The 27,778-nt window shown below is 40.7% G+C and overlaps 1 protein-coding gene across 1 annotated transcript; it reads left to right on the plus strand.

The window, feature by feature from the left end:
- Positions 1–4,135: 4,135 nt before the first annotated feature.
- Positions 4,136–26,222, plus strand: strn4 (striatin, calmodulin binding protein 4). The gene is made up of 18 exons (XM_041805124.1): positions 4,136–4,634; positions 14,974–15,077; positions 15,224–15,300; positions 15,447–15,525; positions 15,651–15,836; positions 18,151–18,328; positions 18,409–18,565; positions 19,112–19,207; positions 19,569–19,687; positions 19,779–19,954; positions 20,095–20,142; positions 20,222–20,343; positions 20,430–20,597; positions 20,679–20,819; positions 20,935–21,033; positions 21,123–21,209; positions 21,771–21,959; positions 23,850–26,222. The coding sequence occupies exons 1-17, from the start codon at positions 4,317–4,319 to the stop codon at positions 21,938–21,940; spliced, it is 2,325 nt and encodes a 774-aa protein (XP_041661058.1). The 5' UTR covers positions 4,136–4,316; the 3' UTR covers positions 21,941–21,959; positions 23,850–26,222.
- The last annotated feature ends 1,556 nt before the right edge of the window (positions 26,223–27,778 follow it).

Raw genomic sequence — 27,778 nt, forward strand, 5'->3', positions numbered from 1 at the left:
GACCCACAGGACCTGAATACAACCATCAAAAGACAACATTATCCACTGCGCCCAATAGAAAAAGTGGTAGCTCAAATGCCAAATGCCAAATTCTAGTCTTCAACAGACTTCCATTTGGTATAATATCTGCACCTGAAGTATTCCAGAGGTGTATCGCCAGACACCTAGAAGGGCTAGAGGGTGTAGTCAATGTGATGACATCCTAGTTCAGTGAAAGCATAGAGCAGCATGACTGTCATTTGAGACAACTGTTGGGCCGTCTCAGAAGCATTAATCTGAAACTGAACAAAAGTAAGTGCAAGATAAGGATGACAGAAATCAGTTATTTTGGACATGTGCTCAGTAAGAAAGGACTCAAGCCTGATCCTGAAAAAATAAGGGCTATACAAGACATGCCAGTACCAGAGGACAAAGTCGCCCTCCAGAGGTTCACGGGGTGCTACAATACCTCTCTAAATTCTTCCCCAACCTCTCAGACCTGAGTGTTCCTCTGAGGAATTTGGAAGGAAATGTGGAATGGCAGTGGGGTTCAGAACAATAACAGAGTTTTGACAAACTAAAAGCTCTTGTCAGCCAAGCACCAGTACTTAAGTACTATGATGTAAGCAAACCAGTTACCTTATCTGTTGATGCAAGCTGTGAGGGTCTAGGAGCAGTGCTACTTCAACATGGACAGCCAGTAGCATATGGCTCCAGGGCATTAACCAATTGTCAAAAATGTTATGCCCAAATTGAAAAAGAATTGCTTGCAATAGTGTTTGTTCCATCAATATTTGTAATGAAGACATGTCCACGTAGAAAGTGATCAGCTTGAAGTGATATTTAAAAATTCACTCCTCAGCGCCCCAGCCAGGCTACAAAGAATGCTCATGAGATTACAAAAGTACAGTCTAGAGGTCCAGTACAAGCCAGGCAAGGAGATGTATATAGCTGATTTGCTAAGCAGAGGATTTCTGAAAGAGCACCACGAGAAACTCCTTGATGAAGAACTGGAAGTCAGCTTTGTCACTCACCAACTCCCAGTATCAGAGGAAAAGTTGCAGGAGTTCAAAGAGGCAATGAAGAAGGATGCTGAGTTAAGACTAGTCGCAAATGCGATTCAGAGTGGTTGGCCAGAGAAACAGAGACAACTTCCAGACAAAATCGAAAAGTTCTGGACATTTAGAGAAGAGTTGTCATGTGCAGATGGACTCATATTCAAGAACTCAAGGTTGATAGTACCACACACATTGAGAAGTGAAATGCTCAGAAAAGTCCACGAGTCACACATGAGCATGGTGAAGTGTAAGGAGCGAGCCTGTGATGTATTATACTGGCCAGGAATTGCCAAACAGATAGAAGAAGTCGTGGCTCAGTGTGCTGTATGTAACACAGACAAGAACAATAATCCCAAAGAGCCACTCAATACAATACAATACAAGAACTTTATTTATGCCCGAAGGGAAATTCAATTTGTCCCATATGTCTCATGTCCCATTCAGTGCCTGACAGAGCATGGGCAAAGGTAGGCATGGATTTAATCCATTTCAACGATGCAGTCTTTATTGTGAGCTCATCAAACTGAATGGAACCACAAGCAGACATATCATCTTTGGTCTCAAATCTATATTCACAAGGCATGGCGTGCCAGGTGAGTTATTCTCAGACAATGGCAGGCAGCTAGTGGGCCAGGAGATGGTGGACTTCAGTGCTGAGTGGGGATTCAAACACACCGCCCAAAGTCCCACTTTCCAGTCCAGTCAAATGGGCAAGTTGAGAGGGCAGTTCAGACAATAAAGAACCTCCTGAGAAAAGCACAGGACACAGGTGGTGACCCCTACTTAGCCCTTCTGGAATACCAGAATACACCACTGAGTGGGGTTGGCTTCTCACCTGCTCAGATATTCATGGGAAGAAGGCTCAAGTCAAAGCTACCAGTGACAAAGACACTGTTGCAGCCAGGTCTCTACAAAAACACCAGGAGCAACCTTGTGTATAGACAACAAAAACAGAAACAACACTTTGACCAAGGAATGAGAAAACTGTCTGACCTCCAAGAGGGTGAAAATGTGATTAGACAAGGCAACAAGTGGGAGCCAGCCACTGTGATTAAGAAACATGACCAGCCGAGATCCTACCTAGTTGAAACCCCAAGTGGACAAGTGTTCAGGAGGAATTGCAAACACTGCTCAAAACCAGAGAGACTTCAGTCCCAGAGACACCTGGTGGCACCACATCCAAGCACCCATATCATGTGGAACAAGACACTTCGCCAAGTGCTGAGCCTCCCAGACGTACTCCAGACTGTTCTACTGTACCAACAAGTCCAAGAGAAGTGGCAGACCATACTGTATCCACAAACAGCCCTATGAAAACAACATGCTGTGGAAGGCCTGCCAAAGTGCCACAGCTAACTGGACTAATTTAAAAAACTGATTTCATGGACTATTACCAGGGCTAATTGAAAAATTGTCATGGACTGAGTTCAAGATTTAGTTAAAGATTTGTGAAAGAAAAAAAAGTGTTTTCATGTTCAAATCTGGTTTAATGCAACCTATTACTTGTTCTCATATTTGTCATGCACAACTTCTACTTAAAAACTGTTCATAGGAAAAAATACAACTTGGGAAAGGGAGATGTAGTGTATTGCAATGTTAAAAGTGCATTACTGAGTTTGTCCACTAGACGGCACTGTGGTACTAATGTGTTATTGCTGTGTTTATATTGAGACTGCAGAATAAAAAGTTGAGGTCTTGTCTCTTATCTTACAATTCCCTTATCGTGGGATACTGTTGCTTATAAATTTTTTGCAGTAAATGGAAAAGTGTTATACGACTTGTAAATTGGCTCAGCTCATACTAGACTTTCATGTTTTGTAAATTTGTTTGTAAAATATGTATCTACAGTTCCAAATATAGGTTTTTGATGTCAATTTGTTTCATATTTATGTGCTTCACATAAAGGTTGTTTATGTGAAGAGTTTCAGACTTTGTAATTCTGTGTTGGACTTTGTTAATTTGTTAACTTTTTTTAAGAAGTTTTTTTCCTACTTTATAAATTTGTATTGGGTTTTCTTGTACATTTGTTTTGTAAAATATATATTTGTTTTGTGCTTTTTAAACGTGTTTCAGACTTCTAGACCATCATCAGTACTGTGGACAGACATCAGCCCGTCTTTTCATTATGTGGTCTGCACTGATCCCAGTGGCAGATTTATATCTGTGATTTTATTTTGATTGAATGTGGGCAAGCTTGTACACCTCAAAACTCAACTAAACAGGGTTTTTTTTTAGTAAAAAGACATCTATCTGGTAAAACTGATGAGTGTTCATGGTCAAATGAATAAAAATGCTTGCGATGTGGGAGTACACTGTCTCTAGTAAAGCTTTGCAAGCTGTTTTAATAGAGAGGACAACTAAAACATGAAGATACACACAATTACAGGGCATTTGAAAAAAAAAAAGACTTGAGTGAATTCCTGAAATGTTGGTTTGGGAAAAAACGCCGACATTAGAATTTGTTCACTATGTTATCTGCCCTGATTTCCATAATCTGTAAATCTCTAAACTATTGCCATTCTCCTCACTCAAAATAACCTGGACTTTCCATTTAAGGAGACAAATACATTCATATTTTGCATACCCTGGCTTATTTTAAATAGGTATAAAACCACAAACGATAAAGCAGCACATCCTGGGCCTAGCAGTACTCATCCAGTTCACCGCTGCTCCTTTCAATGCGGTTTATTCCATTTCCAAGTACAAAACGGATACACGGGTGTCGATTCTTCTGGCTAACTTTACCATCGACAAACCTCCCTGCTCACAAAATGGCAGGAAATGAACTTCTCTGGCGACATGTTCATTGTGTATTACAGCAAACATGGCCCTTTATTTGTCACCCACACTGGGCTTTTCCAAAAAAACACAAGGAAGAGAAAGATCCGGGATAAACAAAATAAGAGTCGAAAATAAACGCCAAGACGCTTGATTTAATTGAAAGACATATTTAAGTAACGCCTCAATGTAATTAAAGAAAACGTATTAAAATGTGAAATTACTTCGAAAATAGCGCTGTTGGAAAAGATGAGGCCAAGATGTTTAAAATGTTTCGCATGACTGAATTTTATGTTGAAGGTTAGTAAGCGGAAGTATAGTATTTACCACCTGAATAGTAATTTTTGGTCTGTGCGCGTGAGAAAAGGAAGAAAAGAGGGACGCTCATAGTGGAGTGCTGCTAGCTTGGAAGAAGGGTAAAAGGTACATTTTTAATTATTATTGTCGGTACACTCTGTCCGTTTCCACCTCCTTATCCTGGCGAGAGGTTGAACGGTTAAAATGGAGGCGGACAGATCCGGCGGAGGACCAAACCCGAACTCCGGAGGCGGCGGCAGCAGCGGAGCGGGGCGCAACCCAAACGGGCCCAAAGCAGCACCGAGCCAGGCGACATCAGCTGCGGCGACCGGGGCGATGGCGGCAGCAGCAGCGGCGGCAGCAGCAGCCGCCGGGGCCATGCCAGGGTCGTCGCAGACACGGGAGCAGCAGGACGGCGACTCGGGTATGACGCTTCCTGGGATCCTGCACTTCATCCAGTACGAGTGGGGACGCTTCCAGGCCGAGAAATACCGCTGGGAGGCTGAGAGAGACGAACTCAGGGTAAATTTATTTATCATGTAGCTCTATTTGGCGACGTTATATCGAAGGCCAAATCGCCTTTTGCTCGAACTCATTTAACGTTGGTTTGAGACAGTACACTTACCCTGGAATCAATCAGTTTCAGTAGGCTATGACAACATGCTAACGGGCTAACAGTACTCCCATCATATTGTATTGACCAGGATGTAACAGCACCAGACAGACAGGGAAATAAAGGGACTATGGCCCCCAGCTGATGATAACCAAAAAGCACAACACAGCCACTAAATAAGGATGAAGTGTTTTATCAGAAAAGCTCCCATCTGTTACTGGTCGTCTATTTCCCCTTCAATCAGTAACAATTCACTCACGGGGACAAACCTAAATGACAGAGCAATACGACATAAAATTAGGTAGGTTCATTTCAGAAGGTGGTTGGACAGAGTTTAAATGTGGTTAACTTCTCAGTCTTGCTTGTAACAACTTAGGGACACATCAAAAACATGCACTAAAATGGTATTTCGTTAGGCTGTATTAAACAATATCAAGATTTGAAATCACTACAATTGAGAGTGAAATAATTTTTTAGCATTGGTCATGCCATGTGGGGCTTTAACTACAGGAATACCTAAATATCACGACTTTTTAAATTGTATTAGTTTCAGTGAAATTGGCAGGAAGGGAGAAAGTAAACAGAGTGGGTTTGTAACGTTCAGCTTCAGCACTCATAATACTCAGATGGTAAAGAGTTTTTGTTTTTAGATCAGCCGTTTCAAACTGTGAGGGTAACATCACAATGCATTTGATCTATTGATGCATCAGTTTAACATCGTATGGACTGATACCTGCCCTCTTCACAGACATCGACACATCGTCAAATAATATGGCATGAACCAGTGTTAGTAGAAGACTCATCTTTTGTGTGTTTTGTCAGTTTAATACCTTCATCTGTTACATCAAAGTGCTGATTCAGGAAGAAGCTTCTTATCTTGCAGAAGAAGTGACTCGCTGAACAAAGTCAGATCTGTTTTCATGGTCCAACATGCAAGACAACATTGGCTCTGTGGGAGTGTTTACACCAAAAAAAAAAATAAAATGGAAAATACTTGCATCTGCATGCAATTAGCTAAAGTGTTATTTTAAACATTGGTATTGGTCCTGATTTTTATGGCTTTAATTTGATTACATTTCTATGAGTTATCATATTCTGAAAATACAAGAAAATATTAATTGCATTCCAGATATTTTCATGTTTTTGTGGTATAAATGTATCACTCGGATGATATTGATCCGGCTGGCTTTTTAACTTAAACCTAACTCATCATGCTTGCTTTAAAGTTTGCATGTCAACATGTGCTACTGTTAAACCTCCTCAGATGAGGATTTTGTTCTAATCTCAACAAATATTTGCCTACTTTGTGCTGAAGAGTATGCAACTCTTGAAAATGACCAGGTAGACCATCAAATATGTACATGACAGAATAATGCTCTCAATATTTTCAATACTTTGATACTTTTCTATACTTTATGTCCACATTCAAGTGTATATTTAGCAGGATCCTTAGAGAAAAAGCTGTCCACATTGCACAAATTGTCACATTGACCTATCATTATTAATAGTATTATTATTATTGTTGATAAATTCATTGTTGGCCCTTCTGTACCTAAACATGGTTAATGTATTTGTGCAATTTAGACAATGTGCAGGATTTTGCTTGTTGATTAATTGAAGTCTAGAAATTTTCAAGTGGATGGTGCTTAGAACTTCTGTTGTATTGAAACAGGTATCATTATTATCTGATTTACACTAGCATCAATTTCAAATTCCTCTATAGTGATACCCCTAAGGCAGAGCTATGCACTTGTATTTTTCCTATTTTTAATAATCAAATTAGATTACTGAGAGCCAATGTCCTATCAACTATGAAATGTGATTTTTGTTGTCTGTAACTCCTGACTGAATGTTAAAGCCTTTAAAAAATGAGCTTGTGCCCTCAGGTTAGTCAGTTTAAATCTATGAAATATCTTGAAAAATCTGCGTGAATGAGTGGGTGAGTGTCATAGATTTGCCCTTGAGCAAGGCATGAGGTTGTTGATAGTTTGAGTTACTCAGAGACTGACAGGCCAAGGACAGAGGCTGCACTATGCAGCTTCCCTACATGCATGTGTGTGGGACTGTGTGAGGTAGAGCTCTGCTGGGCAGGAGTGTGCTTACTCATCAAATTGTTCCAGGAATACGAAAGGTTAGGGAAACATGCAAACACCGAAAGGTGTTTTCACTCTGAATTTGGAAAAAAATGGATGAACTGTTTATCTTTTTTATTCCTTTACAGGCTTTCTCTAATCTAATATCTTATTAGTCCCCTGTCTTTGCTATCTATTCCTATCTTATTGCTCCATGATAAACCTTAGAAAAACATATTCCCTCTCTCTGTCACTCTACTCCTCGTTTTGCCAGACTCAGTCCTACATAGTTATAAATAGAAGCTTGATAAAATATGGATGAACAATAACAAACTGGCCTCACTCGCTGCTTTTACACTCGTGTGTGGGGAAGAGCAGGAGTGGAAGTCAGAAGCAGGCCATCACTGTGTCCAACAAGCCATTAGCTCTCTTGTTATGGAAATTTGTTTGCGTGTGTGTTTTTGCTGCACATGGTCTGGTTTCACGGGTACAATTAGCGCCACGTCCTGTGCTGAGAGAAAGCGATGAATCGCTGGAGTGCCAGGCTGAAACATTGACCTAGCTTACATTTTAACACCCACGGGCCACAGGCCTCTGGCTTTTGTTGCCAGCATGCTCGCAGGGCTCTCATCATGCCAGATAGCATGCGCTCCCTGGCTTGTTATGTCTTGTTCGGTTTGAAGCACAGCGTTTGTGTGTTCATGATTTTCCCACCTATTGTCTTTAATAAGGCCAACAAGGAAGCTGGACACAAAATCCTCAAACATCACTGAGAGATCAACACTTTGATTTTACAACCATGGGTCTCTTTCTGATGTCTGCATTTGTAGCCTGAGAATTGGACATGTGTCACCTCTTTGTGTGTGTTTTCATCTTTAAACAAAAAAACACCTGTGCTGTTCTGTCTCCAATGACACGCTGGGCAGGAATGAAAGCCTAATCTAAGCCAGGTGAGATGTCCCAACAGCACATGAGACAGGTGACTGTGGCCTTGTCCCTCACACCCAGATCAGGCTTTTTACAGCGCGCTCCATCAAATAACACCACTACTACACAGTGTCGGAACAAGCCTGAAGTAATGAGCTTGTCCTCGTTATAATTGAATACACAAACAGAATGCGAGCCGAGTCACTACGCTTATTCTGCAGAGAAAAGAGCAGACCTTCACCTGTTCCTCTGTGTAATTCTCATTTTCAGCTGTCTAATTTTATTAACCTCGACAGTAGAGGTAAAGAATAGATTACTTGTGACCCACATGACATCACTTCCTGTTGAGTGTAGCCCTGGGGTCCTAGGGTACACATCTCTAGTAGCTCTGTGCTCTCAGCCATGACACACATATGATATCCATATGTACTGCATTATTACAGCCCATATGTTTCTCTAGAAACATAGAACTGGGACATTCCCGCTATACTGCATTAGCAGGTTCATTTTTTTCCTTTTCTTTTAGTGGTGTTTTTTTCTTTTGTTATCTTTATTTTCATTTTCAAACCCAGCTCTTCCCCTAAAATCTCAAAAACTTCATGAATAGATAATATTCTCTCTTATTCCAACCAAAAATGTCACATACTGATATATTTTGAACCTCTTCTTTATTTTATAAAGCATCTTCTGATCAACTTCTGCAGTAGTGGTTGAAATAGCAGGGTGAAGCCTGGTTAAGACTTAGGCATTGAATCTGGCCTCTACTGTCATGAGCAGTACATAGTCGGTGTGTTGCTTTGAAGTGCTCTACCAAAAATCTGGTGATCAGTGCAGTTTCTTCCCTTGTTATATCACCAGCTTCTGGTTCCCTTACATTCTGTTTGTTTGTATAAAAGATGCCATGGTGTGTACCAAGTGTGTTCTTGAGCAGCAGTTGATGTTGCAAGAGAAAAAGAGAGGAAATGGACTGTAAGGCTGCTGAATTAATTTTAGCAGGGGATGGTGAATTTTTGTGGTTGTTTTGCCACTGAGAGGAAATGTACCTACAATATTGGGTTTTTGCACATATCTGATATGTAAATGTTTCACAACTCATTTTGGCTGTTGCCTCTACTAATATTCAACACTGTTTTATTTTAAAGAACACAGAGTGTCTCCTGAAAGAGGCTGAATCATGCAGACCTGAAAGAGGGGCTGGGAAGTAGACAGTCTGGGAGTTGTTTTACATTTGGGCTCATGATGAGTACATAACACCCTGGGCAATTGCCTATACCTAATGGTACACTTGTATATTTTGCCAATATTTAAGACAGATAAATGGTATACTGCTGATATGTACACCAGATAAAACCTTGCAAAGCAGATGGATTGTACATGTCTGTCATCAGGCAAAATATCAGGCAGCATTGGGTTAGCATCAGGTAGCTGTTAAACGGTTTAATTGTTCTGGGAGAAGGTAGCAATGGCTGTCTTCTGTGTAGCGTTTAGCTCGGATGTAGCTATAGTATAGTGCCAGTTTTATCAGAAGTGGACCACATTTCTCTATTAAATAAAGAGCAAGGAACAGCACTCAAAACTTTTCATGGTGGAAAGGAGGTTTTTGCACTTCTTTCCTGATTCTGCAGTGGTTTGTGATAGTTACTGGTGAGGTTTTGTTGTTCTGGATGCTGGTATATACAATACAGTGTTAGCTTGAACATGCTTGTCATTGTAGCAGCTTCATTAAGGATCATGGTGTTTTTGGAGCTTCACTGTGGAGGCTTGCAATGTTTTTACCTTCTCAGCATGACAGGGCTGCTCTCATTGCACATCAGGCTGCAGTTTTGATTTACTATAATCGTATGATGTCTTAGCCAATCAGCATAATGATACCATCATAATACACTGATTCTGAGGTAATGGATTTATTGCAAGACAGTCATATAATTATGAATCATGCTATCTGTTAACTGAAGGATATAATTGATTTGAGATTTTATTTTCACTCATGGCAGTTTGGTGTCACTCTCGCCTCTTATCATGATTTGTTTCTTAACTTCTTTTCACTGCTGTCTGACATCATCCCCTTGATTTTTTTTTTTTGTTAAAACCTGCTGCCCTCTGCTTTGTCCAGCTAACTTTAGTTCATATTACCCTCATTCAGTTCTTAAGCACTGGTGTGAGGAGTCATGAAGTGAGTCAAATTAACAAGGAAATCTGTTTGGAGTGCCTTATTTTATTAGGCACCGGGTATATGATACTTGTAGTCAGGATAATGATATTTTGTACTGTCCCTGTTACACAGCTAGTGCAACCTTTTGTGGCATCACTCTCCAGCTATATAATACAAGATCACACACAATCAATGCAGTCCTACACACTCCGCCAAAGCTCACTGTCCCAGAAGAGTTCACAGCTCTACTTGTTGGCTCGTGGATTCTCTTGTGGGGATGAAGGGATGAAACGACAGGGGGTGGCCAGCAGAGGAGGAGGGAAAGCTGCCCTTGACCCTGTTCTGCAGCTAGCAGAGAGGGACTGACAGAAAAGGCTAAATGTGTCAGCTCTCCATGTTGCTGAAAACTGTGGAAAGGTCAGCAGCGGTAGGGCACATGGAGGAAGGCCCACCCACAGGATAGAGGTGGCAGGATAGGTTTTTTTCATACAAGGTTCTTTTGTGCTTTAATTTACTTACATAATAGAAAAAAATCCCACAGAGGAGATGTAAGAAGTGTGTTTCTAATTGTAAAAAAAATGGAATTATGATGAACTTGCACTTAACCTTGCTTCTAAATATTGTATTGCTTTTGGCCTGCTTTTAGTGCTAGTCTCTCAAAAGAGCACCTTTTATAGCTGATGAAAGGGCTGCTTGTCTTAACTCTGTTGGCTTGGGTCCCACACATGAGTGAAAACAAACCAGGCAAAGGCCAATGAAAACAAAGACCAGAGAAAGCTGAAAACAATGCCAATGGGCATGAGTGTAAAAGCATTTACCAGCATGGTTTCATGTTGATGTCTTACACCTCGACAAGTTATTTAGTTTTTGAATGCTATTATACGTTTAAGCTAATGATAAACTTGCTTTTGTACTCGTACATAAAAAAATCCAGTGTGTGCTCTGGGAAATAAATCCACTTAAACATATTTTATTAAATGAACCTTGGTACCTCCGGCCTAAAAAGAGTGAGCCTGTATAAAAGAAGTACAAGTAAAACCAGGTCAGCACTAAAGAATGAGTCATTAAGCAACAGAGACTGGCATACAGCATTAAACCCTGACACACATAATCCCTCTGTTTTGGCTACATTTATAGATCAGGAAAATACAATTTGTGCAGTGTACAGCCACACGTTTGTGTGTGTGTGGTTGTGCTCCCTGCACAATGCAGCCTTGTCACTTATCTTGGCAAACAAAGCAGGGTCAGGGATTTGAGGATTTGGGCACCAGTGAGAACCTGTGGCTCTTTGAGCTCAGTGTGACACTGGGTGGATGTGATGCTTATCTTCATGTGTCTGTGAGCAGGTTGTAGCTCGTCTGTGGATGAGTAGGAGGAGAAACACGTTCCCTGCCCCTGAAGGAGGAAGTCCAAAACACATTCCATTAGGAGGTGGAAATTAGGAAGCACCTATATAAATGAAAAAGACCAAAATAGTTTACAGTCTATGTTAAATACATTTTCCACTTTTATGTATTTGCTAGGTAAACAATCCAAGCACTGCTGTTAAATAATGGAGTGATAATCAGGCCTAAAAGGTCAAGATCTGTTGAACTGGAAATGGTTTTCATACTACAATTTTCCCAGGAATTTATAGAAGCTTGTAAGATTGATATGCCTTTTATATGAACCACATTGGGCCAAAATATCAAGGAATTGATCCTGTGACCAGTGCATTGAGGACTTCAGCCTTTATATATGGCCACCTGCACCACCAGTTGATTTGGTGCACTTACTATGAGCTGTATGAACCAGTTGTGTATCAGCAGACTTGGGTGTGTGCAGGTAAAATGGTCTGGAAAGCAAAAGCAGGCATAAATGCAATATTTTCATTCTCTGACAACCTAAAATTCATCAGAATGATTGACCCAGCTGCCTTTTAACAAACATTTAATAGTTGTTGTTTTCACCTTCTGATAAGGTTGAATTTTCACTTCATACAAGTTTGCATCATTCAACTGTCAAACGTGAGTAAATAACAAGAACATTGGTGCCATTTTCAGGTTCAAACCACTGAGGTAGACTGGAGTGAAGCTTCAGTGTAACTTATGATCCATCTGTGAAGTGAGACTCACAAAAAAGGATAAACTGCAGGGTTTTTCTGGCTCAAATGGAGGCAAAGGTGGTACCATTCTGATTATGTGCGCTTCAAACTATCTGGAGGAATGCTCCCCTAGGAGAAATATATGTGTACATTTTTAAGTTTGATAACATAAATCTAGTTCCATTTGAGAGTCAAATTAAGAGGTTCAGTCTATGGAAAAATGTTTTTCTATTTAAACAATTTTGTGCTCTTGTAGTCCTTAAGCAGAGATGCATCAATTCCAATTCAATTGGACAATTCTTATTTCCAACTGTTTCCTGGTCTGATGAAGATTTTGGATGATACTGGTTTAAAATAGCACCCACCTAGTGCAATGCTTGTTGAAAAATAACATTTTTCATGACATCAGAACTTTAATTGCTGGGGGCCATGATGGCATTTGCATTGAAGATGCTCTGCCTAAGTGTTGAAACAACTTAGCCCAGCTCGACTTGTCATTTGACATGTTTTTATTGGTTGTCTGTGGTAATGATACAGTGGTTTAAGTGTGTATTTGCTTGTGTTGCATCCGTCTTACAAAACAAAATATGAAACAAAGCCGGAGAGTTGTTGCTGTCAGTAATCTAGAGCACAGTCATTCACACCTGACATGCATCTTGATCAAATCACATGACTCACATCCTCCTCAACTAGTGGGCTAGATTTCCTGTCTCTTCCTCTGCTGCATCGCTGTGCCTGGATCAACACTGTGCTCTCACCTTCAACCCACCTCCACCCCAGCTTCACCTGTTGACTCCGACTGGGGGGTTTAAGCTGTTATCACTCCTCAAACTCTGTATGTAAAATCTGTGAGGAGTGATTAAATTGGAGCCTGACGCCAAAGATATTAGGTTGCATAATAAATGCTTAAACAAACTTCAATGTGAGATTAATGGCTAAAACATGTTTTTGTGCTGCTTAAGATGCTAAGTTGACCAGCTGATGCTAACTCTCTGCTAGTTGCTTTTAGCAAGAACACAAACTTTTTTGGAGCAAACTAGCTTAGCATTAGTGCATACAGGACATGCAGGTTGTACACACAGCCGTGAACAGCTGATGGCCAGTGGCTCCAAATTAATGCCTCTCAGCTACCAATCACAGCTCTTTCTCTCAACATGGTGGTCCATTTAAATATGGCACACTTCTCACTAATCCCTGCTGACATTAATGCTGATGCACCATGCTGCTGCTGCTGACAAAGCTTAACCTCCTCCACCCCAGCCTCCTCCTTTATAGCATAAAGCTTGTTGCACCCTCATATTCAGATTCTTGCTACTATGGATTGATTGCTTTTTAACTAATTTTATTTATATTAAGTACGCGTCATAAATGTGTTTATATGGGGGTTTCAGCTATGCACTCCCTGGAAAATCAAAGCATTCTGCTTGACCAACACAGGGATCATATTTTGAGCAGAACCTTCTCTGCCAAGTTGAACTGTATATCCATTTTGCAACAAAATGGTTAAATGTATGCCGAGAGCATTCCTGACTGAAATGTTATTTTGTAGCTGATTTGTTATTGGCTGAGCCGATTCTTGACTGGTTTCTTTTTTCAGAATATGAAATATGCTAAGCTAACTAGCTGATGCTAACCCCATGCGAGCTGATTTTATCAACCATATTACCACAGAAAATTACAGGTTTTTATATTTCTGTACAATCTTACATTCTAAGTTATAAAAGTTGAACCATGTCTAGTATTTCCCTGTACTTTCCAGTTTGTTAAATGTATGCGATGATTTAAACCCATGAGTCTCAGCTCTATGTCCACACAAACAATGTTAACTTTAGTGTTATTTCCCTATTTGCTCATTTGAAAGAGCAAGAGTTCTCCTTTGAGGCTCGTCCAAGTTTAAACCACATGAAGTTATCTGTATTTCAAAACCTCTTAGAGCGTGCCCGCAGTGCTGACAAGCTAGCTTTGTGAATTATCTCCAAAATTCTCTGATAAGCATATAAAATCACATTGCATTAATCAGGATTACTCAGCAGCAGCCACAGTAGTAAGGTTTACTTGGCAGATTATCTGGTGTTCCACTGGCCTTCAGAGCTGGTTACATGACTGTGTGAGAGTGTGTGAGTGTGCACTTTCTTGGTGATTGACCACCCCCTTTAAGTAGACCGAGTGCTTGCCCCATGAGATATTGTTTTTAGACTGTTCCAGTTTTGCAGGGCTGCGTATTCGTGTGGGAGCAGACTCGTGGACGCACACTGGGGCGTGCAGAGGAGAAATGGACTGTAAAACAATCAGTATTAATGCTCCAGTACTACTTGGCAGAAAGAGAGAAGGCAAAATGTAAAACTACCATGACTACACTCACCTGCATAATGCAGCCCCTGAGAGTTGAAACAACGGTTAGACATTATAAGCTACCTCTAACTGGAATCCCTGTTTTATTTTTATTTTAGGAGTACATGCTACTCCTCAAACAAATACATGACACAGGAAATTTTCAGCCTCATGTGAACTCAAGTTTTGCTCAAAAATCATGCAAATCTCTCGGGCCCTGCCACGTGATGGCCCTCTCAGAGATGCTCCTTGTGTAAACTTGAAAGTGTCTCCATTCTTACTCCCACCATTTGCACTCATCTTATCAACCCCTTAAATTGTCTGACAGATACAAGGATAAGCCGTAAACATGTCTTTCCTCAAGGTACATTTTTTCAGTGTGGAAGGAAACGGATAAAAAAGGAAGCACAAAAAGGAAGGATATGACTTAAAAAGAGGGGATTTGGATTTGGCCTGTGGGTGCTTGTGTTTTCCTTCACTGCATATGTGCAAAGAAACCTCAGTTTGGAGAGGTTAAAAATAAGAGCCGTGCTCTGCAACCCTCTACTTATTCTGACTTCTCAGAAATCATGTTCACCATACTTCCCATGATGATGATGTTATGGCATGCTCAGTGTGTCTATCCTGATGGATTTTTTATCTGACATTCTTGTGACTAATTGTCCTGTCCTGTGTGTGTTTAGGCTCAGGTGGCATTCCTACAGGGGGAGAGGAAAGGGCAGGAGAATATGAAGCAGGACCTGGTGAGGCGGATCAAGATGCTGGAGTACGCCCTCAAACAAGAGAGGTAAGACTAACGTGAGGAGACAATTTTTTCTTTCTCAGTGTCCTCACATCTGTTATTCATTCAGAATTCTGTTCTGGTATTTTGCACTGATTTGATAATCAGACATTTTTAACTCTGCCCTCTTGTGGTCTCTTTTGTGGTTGCAGGGCTAAACACCAGAAGCTGAAGACAGGAAATGACCAGAGTCCCGGAGACAAGAAACCAGAAACAGAGGCTGACCAGCGTATGTTTAACTGAGCCCATATATATCCTCTATTATGTAACCCACTGCTGCTGCACTCTCAGAGAAACCTGAAGTTTCTGCTGTTCTCCTTTTCTGCTTATGTCTTGCTGTTACATCACTATTGACCAATCTATTTTCTGTTGTAGTTCCCAATGGGCCAGCTGAGTCTGACTCTGAGCCAGCCAATCAGATGTCCTGGAAAGAGGGACGTCAGCTATTACGCAAGTAAGACCGCTACATCATCAGCTCCTTCTGTCTCTTACCTATGTTCTCCATCATTCTTTATTATTGTTTCTGTATGACTTCTTTATAAGGTTGTGAGCATATGTTTATGTGGTTTCTCTTGTTAGATATCTGGAGGAGGTGGGTTATTCAGACACCATCCTGGACATGCGGTCAAAGCGTGTGCGGTCCCTGCTCGGGCGGAGCAGCCCGGAGGCTAACGGGCCTCCACCCAGTGAAACCTGTCCTGAGCCTGAGCCCCGGGGAGGTGGAGAGTCACTGTTGGTCAGACAGATAGAGGAACAAATAAAGAGGTGAGACGGTGGGAGAGGATGCTCTCTGGTGTTGATGTGCTGATAAGAATTGTGATGACACAGCGGACACCCAAAGGCAAGGCAAAATCCTGACAGTTCATATGATTGTAAAAAAGGCCGTTATCAGCTTTTGTGTGCTGTTCTACTCAAAAGCTTACTTCACAAAAATGTTTGATGTTACACAACAACTTAAGATAGTCTTGCAGTTTGGTCTTCTTTATTGGGATTCCCATTAGTACCAGTATAAGCTTAGTTATTCACAGCTGTACATATTACTATATGTTGGAATTTGATTGGACTATGGCTAATTAGATACCTTTAGGTGCCGTTTTATGCACTGGTAAAAAGTGCTAACTAATCATGGCTTGGCACTGTTGTCAGTTTTGGTCGTATGAACCGTTATTCCTGTTGCACAGTTTGTTTGACAGACTATTTACTTGGCATAACAGAGCTACCCGACCCATGATTAAACACAATTTATAGGCTACAATGATGAGCAGATGAGCTGTGTGCTTAAATAAAATATACTTAATAAACTCCAATAATAATAATTTATAATTTTATGGGCTGTTTGTCTACAAATTTTTGGGATTCGGCTTTTATAAGATCTGTTTTACATGAAAACTTGAGCTTGACTGACAAATACTGGAAATTTAACATGGCATGAAAAGAAACGGCAGAGAGGGATGCAGAAATTGCATGTTAGTTAGTCTTTTTGATCTGATGTTTCTAAATCATTGACTTGAAGTAGAAACAAAAGGTTTAGCTCTGAGGTAGAGATAAACCAAAGCAAGTTACTGCAACAACCAAAGAACTATCCCAGAAACATTTCAGGATAAAAGAATTGTGTTATAATGCATGTAGTCTCACCACAGAAACAAAATGATCTGGCTTTTACTTTGAAATACTCAGGCGAGGTGTACCCTACCTGTCATATCTGTCAGAGATGTGTAGTTATAATTTATTTATTTATTTATTTTTTAAAGGTTTGTTTTTGGGCATTTTGTGCCTTTATTCGATAGAGTAGAGGACAGTGGATAGAGTCGGAAACAGGGAAGAGAGCGGGGAGAGACATGCGGCAAAGGGCCTCAGGCCGGACTCGAACCTGGGCTGCCCACACACATGGGGCGCGCCCTATCCACTCTGCCACCTGCACCCCATGTAGTTATAATTTTTACCCGTAGCTAAATATTTTTGTTATCATCCGTGCTGGACTTTAGTTTTGATTATTAGCCATAATGTCATAATGGGCTATCTAAGCATGAAACAAATGTATATGCGTCTGTAGAGGACGCACTTTCATATGTTATTCAGTTTGTTTAAAAAAAGAAAAAAACATGGTTTATGGATATGATCTTGGGTAAGAGGACCACACTTCCAACAGACCTAGAGTATAACAACAACGTATCTGATTGGTGGAGCCTGCTATTACCTGCAAATCTTGGCTCACTGCTGCTTCTGCTAAAGATTACACTCTAGCAAAAAGTTGACTGTGACTGTTGGACTCTGTGGTGGCACCACATTTGTCCCCTGACACAGCAGAATTTAGTCGTAGCAGCTTGTTTTTAAGAGGAGATTTAGATGCTTTGTACTCAAATGTCAAGATTTGCACCAGAACAGAGAAACAGTACTAATAAATGATCCATATACATAGGTTTTCTTCTGAACAGTGTTCTTAGAATTTAGTTCTTCTTACTAAAGGTGCAGATGTGTCTCTTAGTTAGCCAGCAAAGACCGTCATGCATGCCAGTGACATTAGTTCTGCAAGAGTACTGTAAAGCACAAGGGGCCACTTTATTTACAGACTTCTTGTAATTTTTTCATTGAAACACTGGACAAAATTTCAAAACATTTGTCATTGAAATAATTATTTGGGCTGGTTGTGACACAGTTCTTCAAGTTTACACGGTCTCTTTATGGACCTCATCTAATTTACATGAGATATTATCTGTTATGTACTACAATATTTGTAAATGTCATGTTGGCTTTTCTGTGAAGGAAAGAGGGAACTCATCCTTTGAGACCAACAGAATAAGATGCACAAAAGATGTTTAACGTTTGATGTTTTAGTAAAGCAAACAGAAGGAATTATTACTGTTCAAAAGTCATGTAATATTTAGACAGGTAGATGAGAAAACTACAAGCAAGTATAGATGCACCCTTCGTTAATAACCTGGTCTGTCTTAGCTAAACTTTAACTATCATGGTATTTAAAAAAGTAAAACTATAAGTTTGCATATGGCCCTCTGCAAGCTTTTTCCTAAGTATCTTTTGAAAGCTTCAGTGGCAAGACTAATTCTGTGTGTATCTGTAGGAATGCGGGTAAGGAAAGCTCGAAGGAACGTCTGGGCGGCTCGGTGCTCGATAAGATCCCATTCCTGCATGGCTGTGAAGACGACGACGAAGATGACAGCGATGAGGAAGACGACTTTCAAGGCATGGCCACAGACTGTATTGATGGACCGCGACACAATAAGAAGCCCCGTGTGAAGGTGAGATTAGGATGGTAATGTAACAGAAAGACAAGACCACTGATGATACATAATTAACTAATCACTGTGCTCCTGTCCAGATGAGTTCAGAACCCATGACCACGGACCTGGACCCCGAGGACGAGGAGGACGAAGACGACTCAGAAGACGCCCTTGGCGAATTTGACTTCCTGGGCTCAGGGGAGGATGGGGAGGGGGCGGGAGAGGCGCGGATCTCAGGGGACGGACGGGAGCTAGGTACGACGTTGCCATAGCAACACCATCAGCACCAGCACTGCCAGAATCACTGCCACCAGTGTATCTGTCTCTTTTGCCCCTTCCTCCTCTCCCTCCCCTCCTTCCTGCTCACCTCCTGATCCTTTACTTCTCATTGTGTCTTTGCATTCTCTTCTTGTCAATAAAACCGACCTCTTCTCCCAAACACCTGCCTCTCTGTCCTGTTTCACGAGCTTTCACTTCAGTCTGAGACTCTGTAGTTTTATAGCTGTCATCTCTGTGTGTAGATGTAAGTCCTAGTCTGGGGTCATTTCAGAGATTCTCCTGCATGCTGCCTCCTTTCTCTACATTTCACTCTGAGTCATATGACACTGTTTGCCTGTGCTTTGAATTGATTTCATCCTCATAGAGAGAGTCTTACAAACTGTGCAGATCTGTTATCATTTAAAATGAAGTATTTCAGCCTCTTTTTCTACATTCATCTGTCTCTAATCTGTCCGTCCGCTCATCATCCCCCTGTCTGCATGATTGGATGTTTTATGACTCTCTCCTCTCTGCCGGGCTCAGAGAACCGCAGGAACAAGTTACAAGGCATGATGTCGGACTTCCCCCCTAAACCCAGCCCGCCCCCCTCTGTACCAGGACAGGTTCGCTCTGGGGAAGGTAGGCCTTTACAGTGAACAAATCAGTCTACTTCTAAGTAGTCTCCCTCAGTGTACACTTTCCGCATCACACATGGTTTTAGCTCAGATGGTGAGTCTAAAATTTAGATGCTGTAATGTCTCAGATTGGTTTAGAGTGAGATCCTGTGTAGGTGTAAACTTACTGTACAAAGTTGCTCCTACACTGATAAACACGTCTGCTTGTACACAGTGTGGGAGTGAGGAGACAGAAAATAGGTTCTTGCCTTAGAGATGTTGGATTTATAGCTGTATATGATTTTGATTTAAGCCGGTGCAAATAAACAGAGGCATGATATTTTGTCTAGATTATTTAGGAACCATTTTCCATCTCCAACCTGCAGGTGGCGCCCTTGGTTTCTCCTCTGACGTCTTCATTATGGACGCCGTTGGAGGAGGGGACATGAACCTGGGTGAACTGGCTGACCTCACTGTTGCCAATGACAATGACCTCTCCATGGATGTAATGACGCATTTTTTCCAGTCAATACTCAGGATATTTAACCCATATTCAGATTACCTGACCATGATGTCTTTTAAATGTGTCTCCTCAGATGCAGGATAACAGAGAGGAGTTTAAGAAGACGTGGAACCCTCGTTTCACACTGCGCAGCCACTTTGATGCCATCCGGGCTTTGACTTTTCATCCCAGCCAGGCAGTGCTGCTCACAGCCTCTGAGGATGGGACGCTAAAACTCTGGAACCTCAACAAGGCCATGCATTCTAAAAAGTAAGGAAACCTTGAAACGAAGGACTGTTTTAACTCATAAACCACTCTATGTGATTAAAACAAATGCTTTCCAAGCAGCAGTAGAACAAAAAATATGTGCAAATCAAAATACATATTCACAAGACTGCATCCCTTGACAGGAATGCTGCATTAGATGTTGAGCCAATCTACACATTTAGAGCACACAGGTGAGTAGACTTTAAAATGATCATTTCTACACACTACTTAATGCAGCACATCCTCTGAGAACTCTCTTCTTTTGTCCAGTGGAGCCGTTCTGTCCCTGACAATGGGTGAGGATGGAGAATCCTGCTACAGCGGAGGTTTAGATGGAACTGTCAGGTGTTGGAAGATGCCCGACCTCAACGTAGATCCTTATGATAACTATGGTCAGTCATCACTGACTCCAAAATAATAATAAATCAGCTTGTTGGATATATATTTAAATTAAGAACTGTTTTCTTGGTTGTAACAGATCCTGGCATCGAGAGCAGTGTCCTTGCAGGCCATGAGGATAGTGTGTGGGGATTAACCTACTCGGCCGCTCACCACCGTCTCGCTTCGTGCTCTGCTGATGGCACCATCCGCCTCTGGGACCCTCAGAACTCATCGCCCTGCCTGTCTGTCTTCAACAAGGAGAGAGGTACGCATTTGTACAAATATGTAGATGTGGTTCTTGTATCACAGCTGTGACCTGAAGCTTTATCCTCTCATTAACTTACAGAGCATGGAACCCCCACCTCAGTGGCATTTGTGGCCACTGACCCCAACCAGGTGGTGGTGTCATTTGACGGCGGAGAGACACTGCTGTATGACCTAAACACGGAGCAAAGCACCACCACACTGGAGACGCAAACTAAGGATGGTATGTAAAGACAAGAATTCCAGATCTAATCCTTGATTTTCCTCTTTTTGCTTGGAATTTAATCAAATAAATAAACCAGTTGATGAGAAATATTGTTTTCTGTCTACTTTTGCAGGCAGCGAGCTCATCAACCGTGTGGTCAGTCACCCGTCTGAGTCTGTCTCCATCACTGCACATGAGAACCGCACCATCCGTTTCCTAGACAACAAGACAGGTATAAGCGGGGACTGCTGTATTTGATTAGGCTCACTGAATTAAGCCAATATAAACATCTGTAAGTGAGCTTGTTTTGTGTTTGTGCAGGTAAAGTGGTTCACTCGATGGTGGCTCACCTGGATGCTGTCACCTGTCTCACTACAGACCCTAAAGGCACTTACCTCATATCTGGCAGTAAGTAGCACCCAGATTTTTTTCTTATTCAACCTGAACATCCTTAAAGTGTTTGCCCCGTATACACAGGCAACAGGTAATTTCAAGGAGGTATTACAAGGTAATAAGCTCCTTATTCTTCAGACATTACTAGATAATTACAACTTATTACTGTAAATTTACTATGTAATTAGGGCTCACTAAAATGTAGTGTTTTTTAAAAAGTCTCACGTTTTCACCTTTCTGCACACCCTGATTTCTATATAGAATATAATTCTTGCATTTTAAAGTGAGTTGTTAATTTTGAGGGTGAAAAACATAAAAAAAGGTTATCAAGACTGAAAGACATATTATACCATGTACCACGCACCATCTGACTGAGGAAAGGGAGACACATGATTAGATAAAATAAACTCTCCCTACATTCTTCAGACTTGGCTCAAACTACAAAGTTACTAACTTCAGAGGAAGCTGTGCATTAAGATCTCTTAGGAAAAGATTCCTTTACATTGTGCTCCTTGTGATCTTTGCCCCTTATAACTTTTTGTCTTTGTTTCCATCCGCTCTCTTTTCCCCCTGCAGGCCACGACTGCTCGGTGCGTCTGTGGATGCTCGACAACAGGACGTGCGTGCAGGAGATCACGGCTCACAGGAAGAAACACGACGAAGCCATCCATGATGTCGCCTTCCACCCCTCACAGCCCTTCATCGCCAGCGCCGGCGCAGATGCACTTGCCAAGATCTTTGTGTGATGACAAAGTTGTTGTTCTGGTGGGTTATGATGTGAATTTTTAAGGTTACAATGAGATGCAGATCACTGAAGCTCAAGCAAAGATCTAGATTAATCTAGTTAAAGAAATAACTACCCTTTTACATACTCTCTTAATGTCAAATAGTTATTACTACAGTAATTCTAAAAATACAACAAAGATTCACAATAAAGAAAATTAAACAATTGGAAGTAGCTGCTGCCAGAAATAAATGAAACATAATATGCGAGTAAAAGATAAAATTCCTGAAATGAATAAACCAAACTTAAAAGCAAAGACTCATATGAAATCACAATGAACGCACTAGTTAATTGTTATGTAAGTTGTATTCTGTTTTCTTATTTTTCAGATGGTTAAATAAACATATCCTAATCATTAAGATTCTAAAAACTTTTTTATTATGTTTTTATGCAGCACTTAGTCCAGCATTTTCAGGATTTAGTGTCCTAAGCTTGAAAAAGCCAGTGGCATAATTATCTTTTTTTATTCAGCCACACTCAGCACTCTCTTTTGACACAGTTCAGCTTTTGGTACAATGCTGTGCTTGTGAATGTCACCCACACTGGGGAGGGAGTAATCGGCGATTTAGATTGTGGGAGTGATCCGGATCACCGTCTGGATCCAGGAATGTTTTTCAAGGATTCTTCACTATTGGGAGATAGGGCTAATGGTGGAGGTCTGCGCTCTCTGAGTGCTTTTCTAGTTTTATGTAGCAGCCTGATGCTACACTGGAAACAAAACACAGTTACTGTTGTTAATCTACTCTCACATAATGATGAAGTGAAAAAAGAATTTTAGAAATGTTTACAGATTTATTAACTCTGAGGTTGCAACAGGCTATGTGAAAGCCAAGCAGGCTTTCATGTGTTTAGCAGTGAGGAGAAGCTTCTGTTTAGCCACTCTGCCATAAATCCCAGATCAGTGGAGGGCTGCAGTCATGGTTGTCTTTCTGGAATTTTGTCCCATCTCCAAACAGGATCTCTGGAGCTCAGTCAGAGTAACCATCGGGTTCTTGGTCACCTCTGTTACTATGGCCCTTCTCCCCTGATTGTTCAGATGGCCAGGTGACCTAATCTCTATGTGGAATATTTTGTGTAGCCTTCCCCAGATCTTGCAACAGTCCTGTTTCTAAGCTTTGCGGGCAGTTCCTTTGACCTCATGGCTTGGTTTTTGCTCTGATATGCATTGTCAGCTGTGAAGCCTTCTATAGAGAGAGTGTGCCTTTCCAAATAATGTCCAGTCAATTTAATTTACCACAGGTAGACTCCAGCAAAGGTGTAGAAACATCTCAGCATGATCAAGAGAAATGGCGGGCACCTGACCAAAATTTCAGGTGTTTTTGCAAAAGGTCTGAACACTTACGGCAGTTCCATTTTTCTATTTAATAAGTTTGTAAAAGTTTCTCAAATTCTGTCTTCACTTTGACATGATGTGGCACAGAGTGTAGATTAATGAGAATAAAAAAGTTTTGTTTTTCAACCATAGCATCAGGCCTCCTCATAACAAAATTTGAAAAAGTGAAGGGGCCCAGAATCTAAATACTTTCTGAATGTATTGTGTTTTATTTTTAGGCACACATCTGCGACTTACTGAAAATGACTTAGCAATTCGGTTTTGTGTCCCAACCCATCAGTGGAAAACAAAAGATTTACAGTATTTTTTAATGTAAAAATCTTTGGGTCAAGTTGTGCATTTTAGAATTGGTAAATACGTTTTTTTTTTATCTTGGCACCTTAATTAAAAAATAAAATTTCTTCTTCTTTGTCTGCTCTAAATTGGTAAAATTCTTTATTATAAGGGACCTAAAAACTTCACCTTTTATATTTGTGTCTGAACACATCCTAACAGCTGTTGTCTAACGTCTTTCCCCTGTTTTCTGCTTCTTTTCTAGATTCCTCCTTAAACATCCGGGCCTAAAAAGCCTGAAGACTACAGTGGACAAACTCCACCTGCTTACACACAGACACATACACACTCTCACACAGTCGTCCTGCACCCCACTGGCTGGGTCATCGCCACAGGACGAACCCTCCCTCCTCTCAGTCCCTCCCTGCCCTCTGATGCCTCAGTGACTTGTTGTAATACTAATCACACTGCTTTTTTATAACTTTAAACTCCCGGCTGCTCTCTTTTCAAACACTTTTCTACACTACAATATCTTCTGCTTTTTATTCTTTTGGTCGGTGCACCAACGAATGCAAAGCACTGTGCGTGTTTTGTTTTTCTGCGCTTGGACTGCTAACACACTACCCATATTACTCAGAGCACAGCTGCGGAAGCACTTGCTGCACATCACGCTAACACCACATTTCATGTAAGATCTTTTTTTTTAAATAGTTAACAAAGTGCTTGTGGCTAACACTCATATGAAAGCATGAATAATAGAGTAACTTTCCCAGTGTGGGCAGAAATACTCCTGACCAACCTCTTCAGTGGGAATCAATGTATTACATTCCAAAGATACGGACGGATAGAGTGTGTGTGGTGTCGAGCTCAGCTGTGTGTGTGTGATCGCTAACTAGTGTTTGAAACAATAGCTTTAATTTCAACTTTACGGTCAAGTCTCACTGTTTGTATTCCCATGACTCTGCCTCTACATGTGTGCACGTTAGATTGAATGTCACTCTGCTGTACTACTTAATGAGTTTATTTCTGCAACCATGATCCACTTCTACAGTGTGTACAGATCGAGCTCAGACTCATACTAACACCCCCTTTGCTTTTTACTTTACAGAAGCGTGTGCTTGTGTGCGTGCACTAGTTAAATCACGGTGCTATGACAGACCTTGTCAGTCTTGAGTCAGAATCAGGGACCTGTTTCGTCTGTGTGCATGAAAAGTAGAGACTGTGGGTCTCACTCACTGGCCTCTAGATCCACAAATGACACTTCATTGTTGAACCATTTCATCATGTGTTGCCACATTTCACAATCTAGCATCACTTTTGGAGGGATGTGAATTCATTTTAGACTTTATGAGAGTGTACAGAGCTGGTTTTACTGTAGAGCGAGGGCTACATGACTGAAAATGTGCAGTTCCTCCTGTATGTTTCACCCAGAAGGTGCGAGTTTCCTTCTGGTTTGTTGTTATTTATTCAGGCTTTGAAAGATTAAGAAAGCTTGGCGCTGACCTCTACTCGTGTGTTAAAGAGACGTCCCCTCTTCTTGTGCTTTAGTTGCACATTAGTAGCACATCACCCAGAGAGCTGAATATGTAGAGCTGGTTTCCTCTTTCTAAAGAGAGAGGCATGCTGGGAGAAAAAGTTCCTGGGTAAAGGAGATAAAAAAGAGAGTTCCCCCAAAAAAGTATTAATTTAAGATGTGAAGGTGTTTGCAGCTCACTTCAGAAGGAAACAAGTTTGTTTACTTTGAGGAAAATTTACTTTGACATGAAATTGTATTAATTTAACTGTGTAAGACTGCTGGTTTTGAAACAGTTGGCTAGCATTCAAGAGTTCCCTTTTTTATTCCTGAAACAGGGTGGTGTAGAAAAAGACTTTCTGGGTGACTATGTTCTTGTACTTCTGCTGCTCATTAAATACTACAAGGCTCCACTTTGCACTACATCTAACAGTGGGCGCTCTTGTAACAAACAGGGTGCAGGAATCATTATCTGCAGGTATTTCTACAATCTGGAGTAAATACTAAGTTTGAGCCTCAGTTCTTCTACAGTGTGGGTTCTCTAAAGACAAATCAGTATCACAAAAGAAAAAGAAATCGAAACAGAGGTTGTAAATGATGACTAGAGATGCCATTACGTGCTGTAAATGTCCATCATTTCCTTGTTTTCCTTTCTTGCATTTCTTTTCTTTGATTATGAATATGATTATTAAGATGTAAGAATACTGTAGTATCATAAGTGAATCATTCTTCCTTGCTAGGCATAGATCTTTGCTTGTGATTGATAATGGCAATGTATAACTTGTAAAAAAGCAAAATGATTAAAAAACCTGAAAAATGAAGAAAAAAAGTTTTAAAAAGTGTAACCAGTCAGAGGCCAAGGTAAAGGACTCTCATTTCTTTGTGTTTTTATTTTTTTATTAGCAATTTATCACTGTGTGATATTTTGTACATCATATTAAGCTGTATTCAAACTATTTCCTCTAACTACAAGGGATAAGAGACCTGCTTTTTATTGATTTTGTTTTATTATATATTTTTGAACTGCATTCTAGCTTGTATCAAATGACTTTCTCTTTTTGTTTACGGGTCCCCTGTTGTATGTCATTAAGGAAGAAAAAAAACAAAAAATGAAGATTTTGTACAGTGAAATAAGAGTTGTTTGTGTTGTCACTTGTTTGTCTTCTCAGGGAAACAAAACCTGCATGAATATCTAGACACTTGGTACTTCTGCATGTAGATTAATTTAGGGGATCCAGAGAGCCTAATGATTATAGTACCTATAAAAAGTACTTATGCCTTTTGATGTTTTACCCTTTAATTGATTTTGTAAATCAATAATGGCCATTATGATTTGGCTTTTAACAAAAAAAAAAAGCAGACTCTTAAATGGCAAGGTGAAAACAGATTTCTACAAAGTAATGTCAATTAATTAAAAACACACAAGGTAAAATAAGTGATTGCATAGATATTCGCCTCCTAAAGTGACTGAATTCAACTGAGGTCCAGCCGATTGGTGCTTGTAGTCTTACAATTAGTGAAATGGAATCCCATTAATGTGCAACTGTGGCCCGGGTTTTTTTTTACCAGTCAAATCTTTATGAGAGAGTGGCAAAGAGAAAGCCACTGTTGAAGTAAACTCATTAGATCTCAACTAGATTTTACCAAAAGACATGGAGACTCCATGGTCAAGTGGAAGAACGTTCTTTGGTCTGATGAGACCAAAACGATACTTTATGGCAATAAGACAAGATGCTGTGTTTAGGAGACCCCAAACGTTGCTCACCACCACAAACACACTGTCCCCACTGTGAAGCGCTGTGGGGATGCTTCTTAGCAACTGGGCCAGGAAGGCCTGTAAAGGTAGAGTTTAAAATGAACCTGGCAAAATATAAGAAATCTGCATCAGTCTGCAACAGAACTATGGCTTGAGAGATTTATTTTCCAGCAAGACAATGACCTGAAGCATACAACAAAGCTACACAGAAATGGTTTAAAGACAACAAGATGAATGTTCTAGAGTGGCTGAATCAAAGCCCAGACCTCAATCTAATAGAGAGTTTGTGGCTGAATTTGAAAAGGGCTGGTCACACCTGATCCCTGTGCAACCTGACAGAGCTTGAGCAGTTTTGAAAAGAAGAATGGAGTAAAATTGCAGTGTCCAGATGTGCAAGCCTGATTGAGACCTATCCACACAGACTCAGTGCTGTGATTACAGCAAAACGTGCATCTACTACAGGTACATCTCAAAAAATTAGAATATCATGAAAAAGTTAAATATTTTTTGTCACTCTTTTCTGAAATGAAACCCATATAAAGTATAGACTTATATAAGTCTTTATTTCTTGAAATGTTGATGATTATGGACTGTGGAAACTTCACACTGGACTTCAAAGAAATGTGGATTCTGTGCCTCTCCACTCTTCCTCCGGACTCTGGGATCTTGTAGAGTGGAGAGGCACAGAATCCACGTTGCTTGAAGTCCAGTGTGAAGTTTCCACAGTCAGTGATGATTTGGGCTGCCATGGCATATGCTGGTGTTGGTCCACTGTGTTTTCTGAAGTCCACAATCAACGCAGCCATCTACCAGGACATTTTAGAGCACTTCATGATTCCTTCTGCTGACAAGCTTAATGGAGATGCTGATTTCATTTTCCAGCAGGACTTGGCACCTGCCCACGCAGCCAAAGGTACCAAAGCTG

The sequence above is a fragment of the Cheilinus undulatus genome, linkage group 2 (assembly GCF_018320785.1).
Source record: "Cheilinus undulatus linkage group 2, ASM1832078v1, whole genome shotgun sequence".
In the NCBI taxonomy this organism is placed as follows: Eukaryota; Metazoa; Chordata; class Actinopteri; order Labriformes; family Labridae; genus Cheilinus; species Cheilinus undulatus.

Excerpts from the sequence above, each read along its gene's own strand:
- strn4 (XM_041805124.1), top strand. The coding sequence starts at position 4,317 with ATGGAGGCGGACAGATCCGGCGGAGGACCAAACCCGAACTCCGGAGGC. Across the intron at positions 19,688-19,778 it reads ACAATGACCTCTCCATGGAT|ATGCAGGATAACAGAGAGGA; the intron begins GTAATGACGCAT and ends GTGTCTCCTCAG. Across the intron at positions 19,955-20,094 it reads AAGGCCATGCATTCTAAAAA|GAATGCTGCATTAGATGTTG; the intron begins GTAAGGAAACCT and ends ATCCCTTGACAG.